Below are 18,252 nucleotides of genomic sequence, written 5' to 3'. Positions count from 1 at the left end.
CCGTAACCATGGTCTGGCAATGAGATCCATGTACCCCAGGCAAGTCCTCACACCCAGGTCATGTCCTGTTTGCCTCACTCATAGAGCTGCTGTTAATACCAGTGGGTTTTTTTCCAAATTCTAGGTATTTAATCTTTTTATCTACTTGTTCTGTTACCAAAGAGGAACCTGCTCGGTCAGGTTGGATCAAGTGTTTTATCCCACAGGCAACACAACAGGCTGGGAATGTTTTACACAAGTTTATTGGGGATTAATATTCATTCACCACCAGCATAAAATATCAGATCTCTGCTATTTAAGGGCTGGAAACATGTCAAACACAGAGACAAGCATTGCTCAAGTTATGCTGTACATCAAATCTGAGTAACAGCATGACCACTGATTTGTCCTGCCTGAGGAGAGAAAAGATGAGTGTCTTACTCACTATTCCATTCCCTACAAAAATACATACAGCCATTGCATTTAACCCTTTTTCTATAAAGGATCCATAAACAAGAGTCAAAAGGCACAAGGAGTAAAATGCTGCTACTTTGACCCACCTTGCTGCAGCTCTGGAGAGTTCTTCCATTCCCACTGTGTGTTAAATCATAACATATTTGAAATACCTCCAAAACATGAAATCACACCTTGTTAGCATGTGCAGCCCTTCACAGTCCCCAGTCCCATGATTTGAGCTCTGAAATGAGGGAAATTGCAGAGAAAAGAACGGCCCCTTCCACACCAGAGCCCGCTCAGACCCTCGGGACCTCCACTTCTGAAGCAGACCTGGACTTGCGCCGGCTGGTCAGGCTGCCCAGGACCGACTCCTCGCTGAAGGCCCCTTCGAAGGTCGACAGGATGGACTGGCGAAACTTCTCCTTGAAATCCGGCCCCACAAAGACGTACAGGATGGGGTTGATGCAGCTGTTGAAGAAAGCAAGGCTGGAAACCAAGGGGATCCCTATGTAAAGGGCCAATTTCATCTCATGGCTGGAAGAGTTTTTGGATATTTCCAGCAAGGAGAAGACATGATAGGGGAAATAACAAAGGAAAAATGAGACTGTGACAGCAATGATGATTCTGTAGGGCTTTGCAGAGTTGGCCAACTGCCTTCTTTTCAGCTTGACAGCGACAACGCTGTAGCAGATGAGAATCACCATGAAGGGGATGAGGAACCCACATAAGAATCGCGTGATGATCATCACTTTGTGCCGCATCCTCCACAGCTGGCGCGTTGCCTCGGACGTGTAGTCATCGGACAGCGCAAAATTATTGTAACAACTGGTGACGTTCCTGGAACTGACCACAGTGTCCCGAAAGACGAGGTACGGGGAGCTGAGCAGGAGAGCCAGGACCCACGTCCCCAGTGCGACCCTGGCCGCCAGCTCCGGGCTCCTGCGGTTGTGAGACCAGACGGGAAAGGCCACGGAAATGCAGCGGTCAATGCTGATGACCGTCAGGAGGAAGACACTGGCAAACATGTTGAGGAAGGCGATGGTGCTGTTCAGCTTGCACAGGAGCTTCCCAAACGGCCAGTGGAAGCCCAGGGCAGTGTAGGCAATGCTGAGGGGCAGGAAAAAGGTAAAGATGAAGTCAGCAATAGCCAGGTTGAGGAACCAGACGGAATTCACCGTCTTCTTCATCTTGAAGCCTGCAATCCAGATGACGAGGCCGTTCCCTGTCACCCCCAGCAAACAGGCAATGCTGTACACCACCATGGAGAGGATGTGCATGGTCTTCTGGAGGCCAGAGTAGTAGTCATGGTCAGTGGCATTCTCAGGCTGCTCTGTGGGGCAGCTGGCAGAGAAGAGCGAAGGGGAAGAAGAGGTGCTGTCCATCACTAGCAAGCCAAGACCTGAAATCACAACAGCACTGTTGTCTGCAGCTCCTACGGCTCAAGAGGGGTGAAAATCTTTGCAAGCAACTGTGCATAAAATGTGTATGAAAAGCAAGATTAGATAAATTCATTTATAATTGATATAAAGTCTTTTTCTACAGCATGCGCAGCTGCACCTTGCAGAAACCACCTTGACCAGAGAAACCAGCCCCAGTTTTGCTCTTGGTGTTGGTGCTGTCAGAACACCACCTTCATCCAACTACCCACAGCAGCAACCCATCATGGGCCAGCAGCAGAACCACGGAAACTCAGATCCCCCACTTTGACAAGTCCTCTTTGGATGACCAGTAACGAATTATGACAACAAAAACTAGCTAGACTGGTAATGTTGATGTTAACAGACTATTTTTTCACCAAGCCCATTCCAGGGAGGTGAACTCTAAGTGCAGAACACCCAAGCTGTATCCAAGTGTAACCATTGTCCGTTTACCCACCCACTACCCTCTTGGTGAGCACGCCCATCTCATGTCTCCGGCTCATCCCGGCACTTGCCTTGGCAGCAGGACTCACGGTGGTACTCCTTGGCTGCTCTGCCCACATCTGGTGGTCTCACCTCCTGGCTGACTCCCCTTCTGCTGCTCCTCTCCAGGGTGACTCACCCTGCCTCGCCCCATTTTCCCATGGCTTGGGATCACGAGGAATTTAGTAGGATCACTTATTCTCTAATCTTCTTCCTCAATTTGTGGTGTGTTGATTTAACCCCTGAAGCCCCAGAGGGTGCAAGGTTCCCTGAGGCCGGTTGGCCAAGCCCACCCACTAACTCAGACTTGGAGAATGAAGAAAACACGGCCCCTCTCCTGCCTGCACCATTCATCCCCCTGGCAGCTCTCCCTCCTGAGCATCCGGAAATACCTCCGGGCACCGGGGCTGCCCTGCCGCGAGCGGGGACAGGGCCCGCTCTGCTCCCCACACCAGCAGCACCGTGCCCAACCTGTGCCATGGCCTGGCACGCCAGCTTTCCTGGATCCAGGGTCTTGGCTGGGGGGTCTTGGGGTGCCTAGAAGTGCTCCCTGCCCGGTGCAGGGTGTGGGGGAGTCCCATCCTTTGGCCCATGGGAGGAATCGCGGGACAGTGGGAACACCGCAGGGCTGGGGGAGAAGCACCTGCGGGTGCACGGCGGGCAGGGCTGGAGCTGTGGGTGAAGGCAGAGGAGGGGTGACGGCAGAGGGGTGACAGCAGCGAGCCCCCGCCCCTCCCGGCCCGGCCAAGGTCACCCGCGCCCCGGGCGCCACGTGCGGGCCGCGCCGCCAGCCCCGCCCCGGCGCAGGCCAATGGGAGGCGGGGAGCGGGCAGAGCGCGGCGCTGATTGGTCCAGGCGCTTCCCGAGCGTATTCCCCGCCGCCGGTCCCGGGGCGCGGCGCGGCGCTGATTGGGCGCGGCGCCGAGGGGCGGGGCCCGGCCGGGCTATGGTAGCGCGCGGGCTCCCGCGCGGGAGCGGAGTCAGGATCGGGTAAGGATCGTGCGGGGCCGGGGCCCGAGCGGGGCGTACGGCGCGGGGAGGCCAGGGCTAGGGCACGGCATGGCACGGCATGGCATGGCATGGCATGGCATGGCATGGCATGGCATCCTGCTGCGGGGAACAGCGGGCAGGCAGCGCCCGTCCCCGCCGCCCGGGGCGCGTCACCGGGAGCCTCTCGGGATGTGGGAGGTGATGGAATCAGGTTACGGGGGGTGCAGAACTATGTGGGGTTGGAGCTTCGGGGAAGGGGTTCAACAGGTGAACTGCCAGGCCTGGATTGGTGTCCACTATCAGAGGGACATGATGGGGAGGGTCTCATCCTGACTGGGAATGGGAGCTCTGTCCCCCCTGAGCCAAAAGCAGTGAGTGCGAATGCTGCTGCAGACTGTACTGGGGGGATATGCAGGACCCAGACATCCTGCTCAGAGCCAGAGCACTTCCCCTCGCAGCCCTTTGCCCAGCCCAGCCTCTCTGGCAGTGAGGATTCCCACCCTGCCAGTGAGATCTGGACTTGGGCCAGAGCATGGCTGAGCATCCCTGCCCAGCAAGAGCAGCATGAATGGACTTTGGCAGCTTGGCACAAGGAAACCGTGTGGGATTGCTTAATAACCTGGTCACGGTCCTTCACCCGTCCTTGCGGGGTTAACGAGTAAAAAAGATGCATTGTTTTCTGCCAAGAGAGCAGCTGGGCTGTTACTCCTTCCCCAAGAGCAGCAGTGGCATTGACTGGGCCAGAGGGCTCCTGCCAGGCCTGGGCATCACACATGCCATGGAGCCAAGCAAAGGCAGAGCTGCTGCCTGTCGGGGCCTCTCAGCTGCACAAGATGCTTCAGTCAGGGTTTGGGGCAGGACTCTGACCTGCTGGGGTTTTGCCCAAGGGAAAGAAGCCAAGAGGTTTAAGCGTGCTGGGCATCACAATGTGTGTTAAAATTGAGATCTGTGGGTAGGAGCACTTCACTGCCCTTGAAATTAAACATCAGGCACTGCTAAGATGGGCAGGGGGAGCTCAGGGAGGGGTGGCGATGGGAGAGCATCAGAAATTATCAAAGCATTGTAATTAACAAACTGGTCTTAAATCAGCAGGGGATGCCTGAGGGTTGTGTGTGTTTTCCTCACCCAACAGCCCACGGCTGTTCTCAGGGAATATGTGGGATGGCAGCAGGCAGCACACAGGGAGATGAGGAGGCACCAGCCCTGCTGCCATCCCACAGACTCCCCTCTCCCCTGGCAGGTGACTTGGACACAGCAGCAGCACCATGGCAAGCTCAACACAGGGCCTCCCCAGCGCCGAGCTCTGGGCCTCCCATAACAAGATGGTGATGGAGCCGCTCGAAACCAATGACCCGGAGGTGAGAGCCCCTTCCTGGCTCCTGCTCAGCTGCTTTGTCCATCTCCCAGCCAGCTGTGGGGATGCTGACCTCCTCAAGCCAGGGTCCAAGGCTGCTGGAACCCATCCATCCTCTGTGCCCTCTCTGTGACGGGTTGGGATCAGCTGTACCAAGAAGGGATTGCATCTCCCTTCTCCAGCACCTTTCCAGGCTCCTATCCAAGCCCTGTACCCTCTCCTATACATACCCTATGGTGAAGAATCCACGTCTCCGTGCAGAGCCAGCACGGGTGAAGCCATTTCTCTCCTCTCCCAAAGGTGCACAGCATCATCAAGAAGGAGAAGCAGCGGCAGAGGCTGGGGCTGGAGTTAATCGCGTCGGAGAACTTCGCAAGCCGAGCGGTCCTGGAGGCCCTGGGATCCTGCATGAACAACAAATACTCCGAGGGTTACCCAGGACAGAGGTATGGGGCTGGGACAAGTCCCACCAAGCCAAACCCTCACAGGGTGGGAGAGGAACCCCCCATCCTGCCAGGCCTCACCTCTGGGAAGGAAGTGATGTCCTTATGCTGGCAATCAAGGTTTTCCAGGACAGGATCCGACCTTCTCAGCCTCTGTCCTTGGCCACACATGGGACACTCTCAGCAGGGTCACATCTGCTGTGGCTGCACAAACAGGGCATCAGCCCAGTTCCTCCCCAGCCTGGGTCTGTTCTGAGTAATGAATTTGGTTTTACCCTGTCCTTTACTGCAGGTACTATGGCGGGACAGAGTTTGTGGATGAGCTGGAAAGGCTGTGCCAGAAGCGAGCCCTGCAGGCCTACCAGCTCGACCCCCAGAAGTGGGGAGTCAATGTCCAGCCCTACTCAGGTATTGGAGTGCTCAGGAGAGCCAGGCCAGTTGCCCAGGCCTCTGTGTGCCCCAGCATTCATAACCAGCCCAGTGTGCTCTCTCTGCAGGGTCACCCGCAAACTTTGCGGTGTACACAGCCCTGGTGGAGCCCCACGGCAGGATCATGGGGCTGGACCTGCCCGATGGTGGCCACCTCACCCACGGGTTCATGACGGACAAGAAGAAGATCTCTGCCACCTCTGTCTTCTTCGAGTCCATGCCCTACAAGGTACAGATAGCTGCTCCAGCCAGAGCCAGGACATGGTTATCATAAGCGTTGGTGCCTCTTAAAGTTAGAAGTACCAGCGTCAGGCTGCCAACAGCCCCTCCTGCAGGATAGCACTGCAGCTGACCTTCACCACAGTGAGGTGGCTGAACCCTCCTCTTCCTCTCCCAGGTCAACCCCAAGACCGGTTACATTGACTATGACCAGCTGGAGGAGAACGCCCGGCTCTTCCACCCCAAGCTGATCATAGCAGGTAAGGATCACACCTGCACCGACCTCCCTGGTGGCACAGCCTGGGTGGGGGTGGCTCCCTGAAGCCAGCAGCACTCCTTTAAGTCCATGGATGCTGCAGAGCCAGGAGGAAACTTCCAACACAACCACCCTGGAAGGAGCTTGTGTTTTGTCCCCAGCTGGGCTGTCTGCACTGCAAGCCTCATCCTGGGGCTGTCCCAGGGTCCAGGCACATCTGCTCCTGTCCCCTCTCATCGCCTCTCTCTGCAGGTGTCAGCTGCTACTCGCGGAACCTGGACTACGCCCGCATGCGGAAGATCGCTGACAACAACGGGGCTTATCTGATGGCCGACATGGCCCACATCAGTGGGCTGGTGGCCGCTGGCGTGGTGCCCTCGCCCTTCGACCACTGCGACATCGTCTCCACCACCACCCACAAGACCCTGCGGGGCTGCAGGGCCGGCATGATCTTCTACCGAAAAGGTGCCCGACCTGGCTCTGGTGCTGGGGAAATGCTGCAAGTTAATGCTCCTTCCTGCTCTAACTGGGAAGGAGGGAGGGCAAAAAGATCCTGGGAGCGTCTGGGGAGCCTCCCTGGGCTAACCCTGGCTCACATTTGAAGAGGAGCAACCACCAACCAGCCCCGCTCTGCGCAGCCAAGGGATGAAAGCAGCTCGTGGGAGAAGGTGGTTGTGCTGCCTCGTGACCATGTCCTCCCTCTCCTGCAGGCACCCGCAGCGTGGACCCCAAGACAGGCAAGGAGACCCTCTACAACCTGGAGAGCCTCATTAACCAGGCGGTGTTCCCGGGGCTGCAGGGAGGCCCACACAACCACGCCATTGCAGGTACACAACTGGGCTGGCTGCCAGCTCCACCATGGCAGAGGGAGCTGGTAAAGGTGTCCTGGCAGCAGCACAGGAGGCTCCAGCTGCCCTGCAGGGCTCACAGCCTTGGGACGCTGTGGCAAAAGGCAGCTGGTTGATCCAGCAGTGCCCAAGGGGTGACCAAGCCTGTCCTATCCTGTGTTTTGGCTCATGGTGATGCTGCCAAGCTGGTTGGGGAAAGGAAGGATCAGTCCGTTCGTTAGTTTGGCTTCAGGATGGCTTCTGCTGGCAGTGCCATGCATCTCCAGCTCTGCTGGTGGGAGCCCCCCAAAACTGACCCTGGCCTGCCTCCGTCCGCAGGGATCGCCGTGGCGCTGCGTCAGGCCATGACGCCCGAGTTCAAGGCTTACCAGCAGCAGGTGGTGGCCAACTGCAAGGCGCTCTCGACCGCACTGATGGAGATGGGCTACGACATCGTCACAGGTGAGGACACGTCTTAGCAGTGGGATGGGGCTGACTCTGGGGTCTGACCAGGGCAGTGCTTCATGGACCACCACGGGCAGGGCTGTGTTGGTGCAATTCCTCAGCCCTGGTTAAATCTCAAGTCTTTTTTTTGCTGAAGTTTCCTGTAGGAGCAGCATTCCCCAGTCCCACATCCCCACCAAATCCCTCTCTTTGCAGGGGGCTCTGACAACCACCTGATCCTCGTGGATCTGCGCAGCAGAGGCACAGACGGCGGCCGGGCCGAGCGGGTGCTGGAGCTCTGCTCCATCGCCTGCAACAAGAACACATGCCCCGGTGAGGGATCCCACAAGCCCTGCCAGCTCCTGGTCTGCTCCGGAAGCCAGGCTGAAATCCCACAGGTGGTGGTTTTGGTGCCAGGCTTGGTCACGTGTGCCTTGTGTTGGTGCAGGTGATGTCAGCGCCCTGCGCCCCAGTGGCCTCCGGTTCGGGACGCCAGCTCTCACCTCCCGCGGCTTCCGGCAGGACGATTTCCGCAAGGTGGCCCAGTACATCCACAGAGGTGAGTCGGGGGCGTGTGGGGCCGGGCCTCAGCACCAGCCTGGGCCAGGGCAGCTCCCCCGGGTGAGGAGGCACCAGCTGAGTCATGCTGGAGCCATGCCCACAGCTGGCAAGGGAGCACACCCAGAAATGAGGAATAACCAACCCTGCCTGCACATCTGGATGTGGGTGCAGACATCTGGCCACAGCTGGGACCAGCCAAACTCTCCCCACTGCAAAGGCAGCAGGCTGAAAGCCTGTCCCTCTCGCAGTTTTCTCCCCGTTGTCCTCAGGAGTTCCAACTTTGTTTCCCAGGGCAGCAAGTCCCTCAGATGGGAGGGAGGGAGGGAGCAGGGCTGTGTCCCAGGGAGCAGCAGGGCTGGGAGAGCTGTGGGATGCAGTAGTTGCGAGGGCTGACCAAGACATCTCCCATCCTGGCAGGGATCGAGCTGGCTCTGCGCGTGCAGAAGGACATGAGCCCCAAGGCCACACTGAAGGAATTCAAGGACAAACTGGAGGAGCCAAAATACTGTGGGGAGCTGAAGGCACTGAAGGAAGAGGTAGAAGCCTTCGCAGCCACGTTCCCACTCCCGGGGCTGCCTGTCCTGTAAGGGGACACAGCCATGCCTGCTTCCGGAGCCACGGGAGTACCCAGGATCGTGGCACACTCACATCCCCAGCCTGAGACCAACACCCAGTGCCTTCTCCCAGCACTTCCCTGCTGGAACTGCAGCAGCAGCTCCTCCTTTGGCTCTTACTCCCCTTTCCCCTCCCATGTGGTGCACGGGGGCCCCCCTGAGTACAACCCCCATGAGGACACCCGCTCTTCACCAGTGTGTCACCACTGGGACCGAGCACCAGGTCACCCTCACCTCATGGCCAGGTGCCATCCAGTTCCTGCTGGCTGTAGAGCAGCAGATGAGATTTAGGCTGGTCTGTCCACATGCCATTGTCCCATGGCAGTGTGAGGGACAGGGGCTCCAGCTGCACAAGAGACCTCACAGCGACTAGAAGTTCCCCTGGTTTCAGCCTCAAAGATTCCCCTTCATCCTATGTGCCTTGCCACCTCCACAGGCCAAGCCTTGTCCCAAACATCCCTCCTGGGATCACCATCCCATCCTAACCAGATCCTCCAGTATTTTCTCAGACCCCTTGGCACAAAGCTTAGGTTGAACCATTTTTTAATAAGCACGGTAAAACTAAGAATTTAACCACAATGTATGACAAGAATTATAAGCTTTAAAAAATACGACCAATTTTTTTTTTTTTTTTGTATTTCAAAAATATCTGAACCCAAATAAATATTTTTTTTTTTAAAAGTACATTTCTCAGACTAGTCATTTGGTGTTAACATCTGTTAAACTCTTGTGCAGTAACATTTACAGCACGACACTAAGACATGCTTCTTGGATTTCTCCCGGTCACACTCGCCCTAACTACTGACGCAAGCATTCGGCACGCACAGGCACACACACAGAACTCAACATGCAGGAATAGGATACAGTGCTTTTAAAGTAAGGTGAGAATTCATCAGAGCCTCCTGGCAGCCCTCAGAGGCAGCTCTGAGCCCAGCCCCATCCCCGTGCCCGCGGGTGTGCCACCGGCAGGACCGGGTACCCTGCTTCTGCCTTCCAGTTAACTCCGTCTGGGGGAGCAGTAGGGGGGGGGGGGGGCGGTTTGTGGCCCCTCCAACATCGGGGTGCAGTTTGGTACTCTGACATTGGGCTCTGGGGCAGGTGTTCTGCAGCCTGGGCAGCTCCCTGAATTCCCTCACACCCTGTGACAGGAGCCTTCTCACAGTGCTGCTACAAGCCCCGGGTCCTGCCCAGCTCCCGAAATCTGCAATGTGGGCTGTCCCCCACCACCAGACCAGGGGGCTTAGGACCCTCGTGCTCAATAAAACCCAAAGAACTGGCCTGGGAGCACGGAGCCATCAGCTCCCACCCCTGGAGTGCCTCTCCCACCCTCCCACCACGGTGAATATTGCTAGAGTACAGGCAGCTCCTCCCTGCCAAGGCAAGGCAGCTGTGGAGCTGCTCAGAAGTGATTGCTATCAGATGAAAGGAAATCTGAGCACTGTTCTCTGAGAAATGAAACCTGTGTAGGGTTAAGATCACCTACAGCTATGGCTGACCCTCCTGGGGTGGGAGCTGGAAGCGGCGGGTTAGTGGAGAGCAGAGCAGGGGCTGGCACTTAGGAAGAGAAGGAGTGAGAAATGGGAGCCCTCCCTCCTGGCCGGGGGAGGCTTCTGCACTGATGAATTCTCGGTCAGGTCAAACACCTCCTCTCCCTGGCGGCGAGGAGGGAGCCGGCGTGGCCGTGCAGGAGCGGGGACATGCTGGGCTGGGAGCACTCACAGAAGCAGGAGATGGCCATGCAGGGCACCGCTGGCTCTGGCAGCTGAGAGGCTGGTGAGGATGGCACTACCACTGCCAGGAACCCACCCTGCTCCTGGTGAAAGGATGGCTCAGGCAAGACAACAACACACGTGCCAGAACTCATGGCAGGAGCTATCAGTGCAAAGGTTGTGGCTTGCTGTTAGTCTGAATATCAGAAACTGGTGAGGTACCACAACAGAGACGGGGGAAAGTCCTAAAGTGCCAATACAGGGATCTGTACTGTACAGGACCAGAAGAACAAAGACAGAGAAATTACAGAGGAAAGAGGAATTCAGCTCCCAAACACCAGCTGTTCTCGGAATCCCCCCAGTTTCTGCCACCACAAGCAGAGAGGGCAGGTTGGGCTCCAAATACACCAAGGTGCCACAGCCTGGTGTTAACTCCCCCTTTGCAGTCCAAGTTCAGAGGTTACACTGCTGAGAGGAGGACAAGCACTTGAGGGCGTGTTTCTCCACAGCTCCCAGTTGCAGACAATCCCAGAGCTCCTGTTGGGTGATGTTTCAGCCAAGCCCTCGGGGCATCCTCCCCAGTCAGAGCTGCTTTGTGGTAGAGAGGTGAAGCAGGTCATACAGGTGGTAGTGCAAGTATTGCTCAACACGGCCTTGAATATCAGATACTCCAGGTTGGACAGAGGGAGCAAGAAGTGAGTTATTTATCATTTTATGAGCACAGCTGAACACCACAGGTAGAGACCACTGTGACTAAGATGAGCCACCACTAATCATCTCTCCCACTCCGCGCTGGAGGAAGACGTGAGTGAGTCAGCAGGAAAAAAGTCTCTCCCTCCCTCCCTCCTTAAACCCAAACAGCACTCGGTTGTTTTTCAGCAGGAAACAAGCTCCTGTTTTGAGCACTGCTCCAGAGCAGGACGCTGGGAGCTTTCATCTGCCTGGTGTCACCTGCATTACTCATTTACTCAGATGCCTCTTCCCCCAGGGAATCTCACCTCAGCTTTAGTGTGGAAGTTTGGGTGCGCATGAATCAACCAGGGGGCACCTTGAGTCACTTCAGGAAGCAGCCAATTTGATGGACATGGAGGCCTTTCACCAGCAGACTCAGTTCACATGAGACAGGAGGGCACAGGCAGGACAGGAAAAGGCTTCGAACACGTGGCAAAGGTGAGCAGCCCCAGAGAGATCCCGCTCACCTTCAGCAAAGGCCACACCAAACTGCTTCCAACCACAACCTCAAAACACCACCACAAGCAACCCCCTACCCAGGAAATCTCTCTGGAAAGTACCACGAGGCCAACTTGGCTAAGCCACCACAGACAGCAATAACCTTAAAAACAGCCTTTCTGCCCTGTTGGTTTCTACCCCAGAGAGCCCTTTCCAGGGGAGAGAAGGAGGCGGCACGATCCTGAGGCACAGATGCTGGTGCAAAATGACAGCCTCCCCAAGGAGCCTCCCTGCCTGCAGGACATGGTTTTGGAGCAGTGCAGGTCTCACAGCAAGTCTCCGTGGGGTCTAAGCCACACTAGGGAACCCCAGGCTGTACACAGAAACTTCCCAGGCTCAGAAGGAAGATCACATTCATCTCCAAAGCTGCCTTACATTATCACCATAAACAGAAGTTTAAAAAAAACCAACAAACCAAAGAACAGATCAGCTCTTGTACGATCTCAGCTGTTCTTACCCCATAATCAGCATTAAAAAGAATTAAAACCAAGATTATCTTTCCCAGCAAGACTTTTCTTACTTAGAAGTACCTCAGGAGCTGCTACTGCCACATGACACCAGGCAGAGCAGCCCGGGCCCAGTATCACCTATGAGACTCCAGAGGGAAGCGCTGCGCCCAGGCACAAAGCTTTCGGCACTGACAGGAACGATCTGGGAATGTCACCACGTTGGTGATACATCCTTTATGGCATAGAAGCTTTGAAAAGAAAAGTTCTCAGTACCCAGGCTCAGAGAGCAGCAGTTCTGCCCCATCCAGAGCCACCCAGGAGCCCCAGGAGAGGTAGTCGAGACGCGACAATGGCTCAGCCAGGAGCAGCACGCAGTGACGTCAGCCCTGTTTTACCACAAAGCACAAACACCAACTCCCCAACAAAAAAAATAAACTAAGCTATTACGGATACAACATGGAATCTAGTACATTCATCCCCAATCTCTCCTGAGCACTCATACCTCACCAGCCAGGCAGCCTGTGGTAACACCCTGCAGTCTCACAGCATGGCTCCAGCTGAATCGCATCGTTTCCCCATCACAAAAAGCACCTAAAAATAGGGTCCTCACCCTCCTTCAGTTCCCTTCTGTCTTTAAAAAGCCAGCCCTGACCTGACACTCTTTGAGGATTCCCAGTCTCACTCCAACCTGCTCAGAGGCCGCCCAGCAAATCGGACGTGACAAATGAACAAGGCACAGTGCTCTACATTCACAGCGGCTCGGGGCTTGCCAGCGTTAGGGAGTGCTTCCACCTTCCTGATTTTAACAAAACTGGGAGAAACTGGCAAACCCTTTCTGGAGAGAAGCATGTGTGCCTCTGCTGTGCTCCCACTCACCCAGGGACAACCTGTCCTGGGAAGGGCCAAGAAACTCAGGAAGTGCAGGAAGGGACACCATCCACTGTGGCTGCAACAGACCCATGAGCTGCCGCCCTGGCAGGGTGCTCTGAGCTACACTCACAGGACAGACACACCAGTGGATAAAAAACTTGACATGGCCTTTACACCTCTGGTCACAGCCCTGGCTCTATGGAAGGGACAGACAGTGCTCAGGGTTCTGGCAGAAGCATGCAGAGCACTGTGCTGTTTGGGGGGCTGCACACTAGTCAGTATTGATCCCCAAGACAGCCCACCTCCCTCCATGCCATAACCCCCCTGGGATGCTGCCATGATCCACTTTAAAAGTTAACAGTGCCCCTTCTGACATTTACAGAGTGCCCGATGGTTTATGTGATGGAACATCTACGCTTTTGGCTACAGGGGACACCCAGAAATCCGCTCCCGCAGACCTGGATTCCTGCGGAGCAGAGACACAAACACCTGGGCCCCTTCCCGATGGGTGAGAGCTACTGCAGACAGCGGCAATGTCAAGCACGGATGAGCTCTGTCAGACTCTGAGCACGCAGGCACACAGCCTGTGCAAGGCTAGATCTTGTACAAAAAGCTGGGAACATAGTCAAATCTGAGCAGGGGGTTCCCCCCCTGCCCCGGTTCCTGAATGTAGTGCAGCTTCAGCAGCTCAGCCAAGTACTGCACGATTTTGATATCTTCATTGGCAAGGCCCAGTTGGAGCTTTAGGAAGTTAATCCTGCGATTCACAACGGATTCCTCCGGTTCCCTTTCGCTGATGGGAAGGTGCAAATGATGGCAGAAGGTGAAGAGGAAGGCTTTAGAACACAGCTGGGTGAGGATACTTTGGACGTGCATGTAGTAGGTGCTGCCGCGCTTGATCTGCGTGCGGTGGTCAGCCAGCCGGGCCACCACGGTGCCCTTGTAGAGGGGGCAGCGCAGGGTCTTGCTGTCGGCGTCCAGGATGCTCAGGTAGCGGCTGTACCGGCTCAGGGCGTGCAGCACGTTCACCCCAGCAGGGGACACTGTCCTGGAACAGCAAGAGAGAGGTCACGGCTGGAGGGGAGCCAATAGTTAAGCAGCAGGGTGTGTCTGTGCCCTCTATCCCGTGTATTTTCCCTCTAGCTGATGAGCTGGTGCAAGACCTCTGTGGGTGAATAAAGCCTTCCATGGAAGAGAGGGGACAAATAGGCTCTCCAGCCTGCCAGATCCCAAAGAAACCTCGATTTCCTGGATCCCCACATGCCCTGATCAGTACTGTGCATGCTACAGCATAAACCACCACACTTCAGGTCAGCTTTCTCCTTCAGGGACATGGAGAGGGAGTGATAGGACACCTCTGGTGAGCAGACACATCATGCAGCAGCTGGAAGCTTCTCGATGTGACTCAGAAACCCAAAGCAGTCCCCCCTTTCCAAGAGCTCCATGTTCCCCCCAAATTGCTTTGGGAGGGAGCTGCTCTGACGTGGTCGAAGCCCAGCGTGATGCAGAACCTTCTGCATTTCCTGAAAGGGAGAACCATCCTTAACCCACAACATTCCCTGGCTATTTGTCATTCAGGTGCACTCAGGTGCAAACCCACAGCAGATACAATTACCTACCAAGCTTAACCTAATGTTATTGAAATGCAAATTATGAGCTTACACTTCAGCTCCTCCATTCTTTGTGGTGACAGCTGCTGGGCTGAGATATGGCTCCCAGCCTCAAACTGGGAGCTCCAACTGGTGTAGGGGCTGTCCCTGTGCCCAGGCAGCACCTGGCCTTAGGAGACACAGGATCCTTACTAGAATAAATAGTTTAGCATCTAAGTCCCTTCCCAGAGCCCTCATACAAATGGTTTGTGGAGAGCACCCACATTAAACTCAACACTTAATTAACATTCCACGGAGGAGAGCTGAAATGACTGACACACGTTACAGACAGTTCTTAAATAAAGTTTTCTGTTTATAAAAATTGCATCTAACCGCAAACATTGAGCAATGAGTACACACTTGGGGCTTTTAAAAACCTCACTGACAGATAGAGAGCTTGTGAGCAGCTGTTACCAGAGCTGTCATCCTGCCTCACGAGCATAGGAATGAGAGCAAACTCACAGTTTTGGGTAATTTCACCATCCACATCCCCCAGCAATACAATACTTTGCAGCTCAGAAAGCAGGTTTCTGTGTTTTAATTTTCCTGCTGTTTACAAGCACTCCTGCAGGAGCTATTCCAGCCCGGCTCTGAGCACTGGGCTGCCACTCTGACTCATGTTTTCCACGCTGGTGACAGCAATGGCCATTCCCTGCCATACCTGCACGCAAAGCACAGAACACATCCTGGAACACACAAAAAAATCCTGTTCATAACATCAACAAGGGCAGGGCCCTTGAGCTGAGCAAACACTCTTTGCTAATATGAGCTATGAAACCACAGTTCAGGACTGGGTGTTGGGAAGGGGCACTTGTTTTTGGGACAGTCCACACCCTAAGCAGAGGTTTCCTACAATCCCAACACTGCACCTGCACAGCTCCAGGGGCCTTTCTTCCTCACCAGCACAGCCCGAGGTGCTGCACTCCAATTCTGACATACAGATATCATCACCTCTTCAACAGGCTCCACAAGGAAAAACCCTCCCCCCAGCACAGCACCATTGACCCTAAAATTCCAGAAATGTGAGAAGAGTTCCAGTAGGAGATGGCAAAGCAGAGCACACAGACTCCACAAACACTTGTATCACATCATCCAGGAACACAGTGGGACGCTGGTGTTTGTTCTCTGCTTTGCCAGGCAAAGACCTAAACCAGAAGGAAACCTCCTGGCCAAGGAACTCACCTAAGGCAGGCAGCAAGTGCCCAGCAGATGTTTTAAACATTAACTCTCAAGTGAGGCTGGATGCAGAGACGCAAATCTACCCCTTTTCCAAAATAAATCCCACCAGCAGAAATCCGTGGTAGCTGTGCCAGTAATTAAGAGACCTCCCCTGCACACCCATTGCCCTCTGAGATGAACTTCTTACCACACACCTCGACCCTATTAAAGCAAACAGATCCTGGGATTTACCTCTGGAGTCCGATCAACTTCCACTTCTGGAAATCCACCAAGTGCAGAGGGGAAGTAACCCAGTGCTTCACGGGCTTGGCATACACACCGCAGTTGGGCACGAAGATGGAGAGCGCCGTCACGAGCTTCTTGACCATGGCCTCGTCCTCCCCCAGCACCACCAGGGTCCTCCCGCTGAGCAGGGAGTAGATGGCGGGGTGGGCGAAGGGGTACTGGCGGATGAATCGCAGCGCGTTCTGCCCAGCCCTCTTTCTGTGCCTTTCCCCGGTGGCACAGGCCAGATGGGCGGGAGAGGGGGTCCTGTCGGAGCACGTGGAGGCGGCGCTGCTGATGTAGCTCATGGAGTCTGAGCACTCGTCCAGGCTGCTCTTACTGACCTCCCTGCTGCCTGTCAGGTAGTGTGAGTCGAGCTCATAGGGCAGGAGCCCCCCCGAGAGGCCATCGTGGGAGGGGAAGCCCCCACGCAGCCCCTGCTCGGCCGCCCGGTACGGCTGCGGGGGGATCCGCACCACCCCGTCCTCCTCGCACGGCTTCTGCCCCAGCTCAGGCAGGGGCTCCAGGAAGTTGGGACTCTCCTTCCCGATACAACAGGCAGCATCCACCTGCACTAAGCTTTCCTGCTTTGAGACGTCGTCCTGCCCATCGTCGACGTCCGGGTTCAGTCTCGGGGTGAAGTGAAGGCCTCCCTCATCGTCATCCACGTAGGGCTCCTCGTTAATGGCACTTGGGTAGCTCGCTTTGAAATCCTCTGGGATGAGGGACTCGGAGGGACACGTGCTGAGCACCTCGATGCTGTCCTCGCTGACTGTGCGCCGGCTGCCCACCTTGCTCCGGCCCGCCTGGGGGCTGGGAATGACGGGCAGGCTGGCCTGGCTCTCTGATTTTGTCAGCCCAGATCCCGACTTCTCCGTTCCCAGCACCTCGATGCTCTCCCCGCTACTGATGCTGCCTTTGATATCTGCATCCAGATAGTCCAGGTTCTCCTGATGCTCAGACATCACGGACTCAGACATTTTGGGTTCTTCAGAGTCCTCCATTTCCTGCTCCATCTTGATGGGCACACACTCCACACTGGACTTGTAGGAGCCCAGGCTGATGACCACTTTAGGAGCAAGGGACTCTTCTGAACACTTTTCATCTATGGCACCCTGGCCGAGCCCCTGGCAGCCTCTGTACTGTTTTTCAGGAGGTTTTTCATCTAGGAAAGACACATCCTCAAAGAGGAAGTTGGTGACACTCTGCTGCTTTAGGAGAGCCCGGCTGATCTGCTCTGTCAGGAGGTAACACACATCACCTCGAAAAGTCCTCTCGATATGGTGCAACTGGTCAAGGGTCTGGGTGAAAAAATAAACATCACAGAGTTCCTTCAGTGTCTTCAGCTTCTTGTCAAAGCACTTGGCAGACTTGGCTTTGATGAGCTTGGGGGTGTAGGATGGCATGTGGGTGTAAAGGTGAGTTTCACCAGGCTCAGCAGGATCAGAGGCAGTTGGGTCCTGAGCGCCATCCACGTCAGCCTGGTCCAGGGCACACTCTGGCTCATAGGGGTGAAATTCAGACTCCTTCAGCTTCCTGTAGGGATATGACCGGATTTGCCTCAGCAGGTCTTGATGCTCGATGATTGACTTTTCTACGCTGGCCAGCTCGTTGGCCTTCTCAATGGCCTGGGTTGTGTAATACCCCTTGTCGTTGGCTTTCTTCTGTTGCTCAGTCTCGTTGTGCAGGACAGTCCTGGTGTAGTCAAGATCTTTCAGTTTCTTTTCCAGTTCGTTGGCAAAAGCTTTCCGGTTCCCCGTCTTCAGGCATTCAGAGGCTTTGGAGAACTCGGCAGAGAGTTCCTGAAACTGCTGCATGATTTTGTGCTCGTCAGCAGAAATATAGGCCATGCAGAAGGGCCTCACAAAGCCCCTGGCTTCCAGGTCATACAGGGTCAAGTGGTGCACGTAGGCAAACGCCCCTTCCTTGGAGTCTCCCAGCACCACCTTGGAATCCTCCACAAAGTTCAGCTTCGGGTAGGCAGAGCCGGGAGGGTGCCCCACAAAGGATGCCTGGTAATCCACAGACATGATCCGCAGGGAAAAATAATTGAGATCGAAGGTGCCCGACACTTTGGCGTCATCGGGGATGGTCAGGAGGGGCTGGGGCCCCACTTGCTCCGAGAACTCGGAGATGAGGATGAAGTCCCGGGTGAACTTGGAGCCGGCGACCTTGGCCCAGGGGTTGGCGCCCTGGCCGGCGAAAGGGAACAGCGGCACCGAGTACTCCTCGGGCAGGGGCGGCTCGCGGTACAGATCATCCTCCAGCTCCTCCTCCCTGGTGAAGGCCACCACGTCAGGGGCGCTGATCATATTTCCCGCAGGACGGGACCGACATGGAGCAGCGACGCGCCCCCGGTCCCCCCGCCACCGCCGGGCCCCGCGGGAGGCACCGGAGCAGCCCCGGCCCGGCCCCGCCGCAGCCGCAGC

General features: G+C 55.8%; 3 protein-coding genes across 3 annotated transcripts; 1 reads left to right on the top strand and 2 right to left on the bottom strand.

Annotated features, from left to right (window-relative positions):
- Positions 1-226: 226 nt before the first annotated feature.
- On the bottom strand, positions 227-4,995 carry LOC125334057 (chemerin-like receptor 1). The gene is made up of 2 exons (XM_048320496.1): positions 4,911-4,995; positions 227-1,834 (listed from the first exon to the last, which is right to left on the bottom strand). The coding sequence occupies exon 2, from the start codon at positions 1,815-1,817 to the stop codon at positions 732-734; it is 1,086 nt and encodes a 361-aa protein (XP_048176453.1). The 5' UTR covers positions 1,818-1,834; positions 4,911-4,995; the 3' UTR covers positions 227-731.
- SHMT1 (serine hydroxymethyltransferase 1) lies at positions 3,264-9,075 on the top strand. Its single transcript, XM_048320495.1, has 12 exons — positions 3,264-3,326; positions 4,567-4,684; positions 4,981-5,126; positions 5,416-5,531; positions 5,621-5,781; positions 5,950-6,031; positions 6,280-6,492; positions 6,738-6,854; positions 7,194-7,316; positions 7,515-7,631; positions 7,747-7,857; positions 8,277-9,075. Exons 2-12 carry the CDS (start codon positions 4,592-4,594, stop codon positions 8,444-8,446), a joined length of 1,449 nt encoding a protein of 482 aa, XP_048176452.1. The 5' UTR covers positions 3,264-3,326; positions 4,567-4,591; the 3' UTR covers positions 8,447-9,075.
- Positions 9,000-18,238, bottom strand: SMCR8 (SMCR8-C9orf72 complex subunit). The gene is made up of 2 exons (XM_048320494.1): positions 15,791-18,238; positions 9,000-13,779 (listed from the first exon to the last, which is right to left on the bottom strand). The coding sequence occupies exons 1-2, from the start codon at positions 18,133-18,135 to the stop codon at positions 13,326-13,328; spliced, it is 2,799 nt and encodes a 932-aa protein (XP_048176451.1). The 5' UTR covers positions 18,136-18,238; the 3' UTR covers positions 9,000-13,325.
- Positions 18,239-18,252: the final 14 nt, after the last annotated feature.

This window comes from Corvus hawaiiensis, chromosome 16 (genome assembly GCF_020740725.1).
Source record: "Corvus hawaiiensis isolate bCorHaw1 chromosome 16, bCorHaw1.pri.cur, whole genome shotgun sequence".
NCBI lineage: Eukaryota > Metazoa > Chordata > Aves > Passeriformes > Corvidae > Corvus > Corvus hawaiiensis.
Note: the sequence above shows the minus strand (reverse complement) of the source record. Positions and strands in the feature narration are given on the sequence as shown.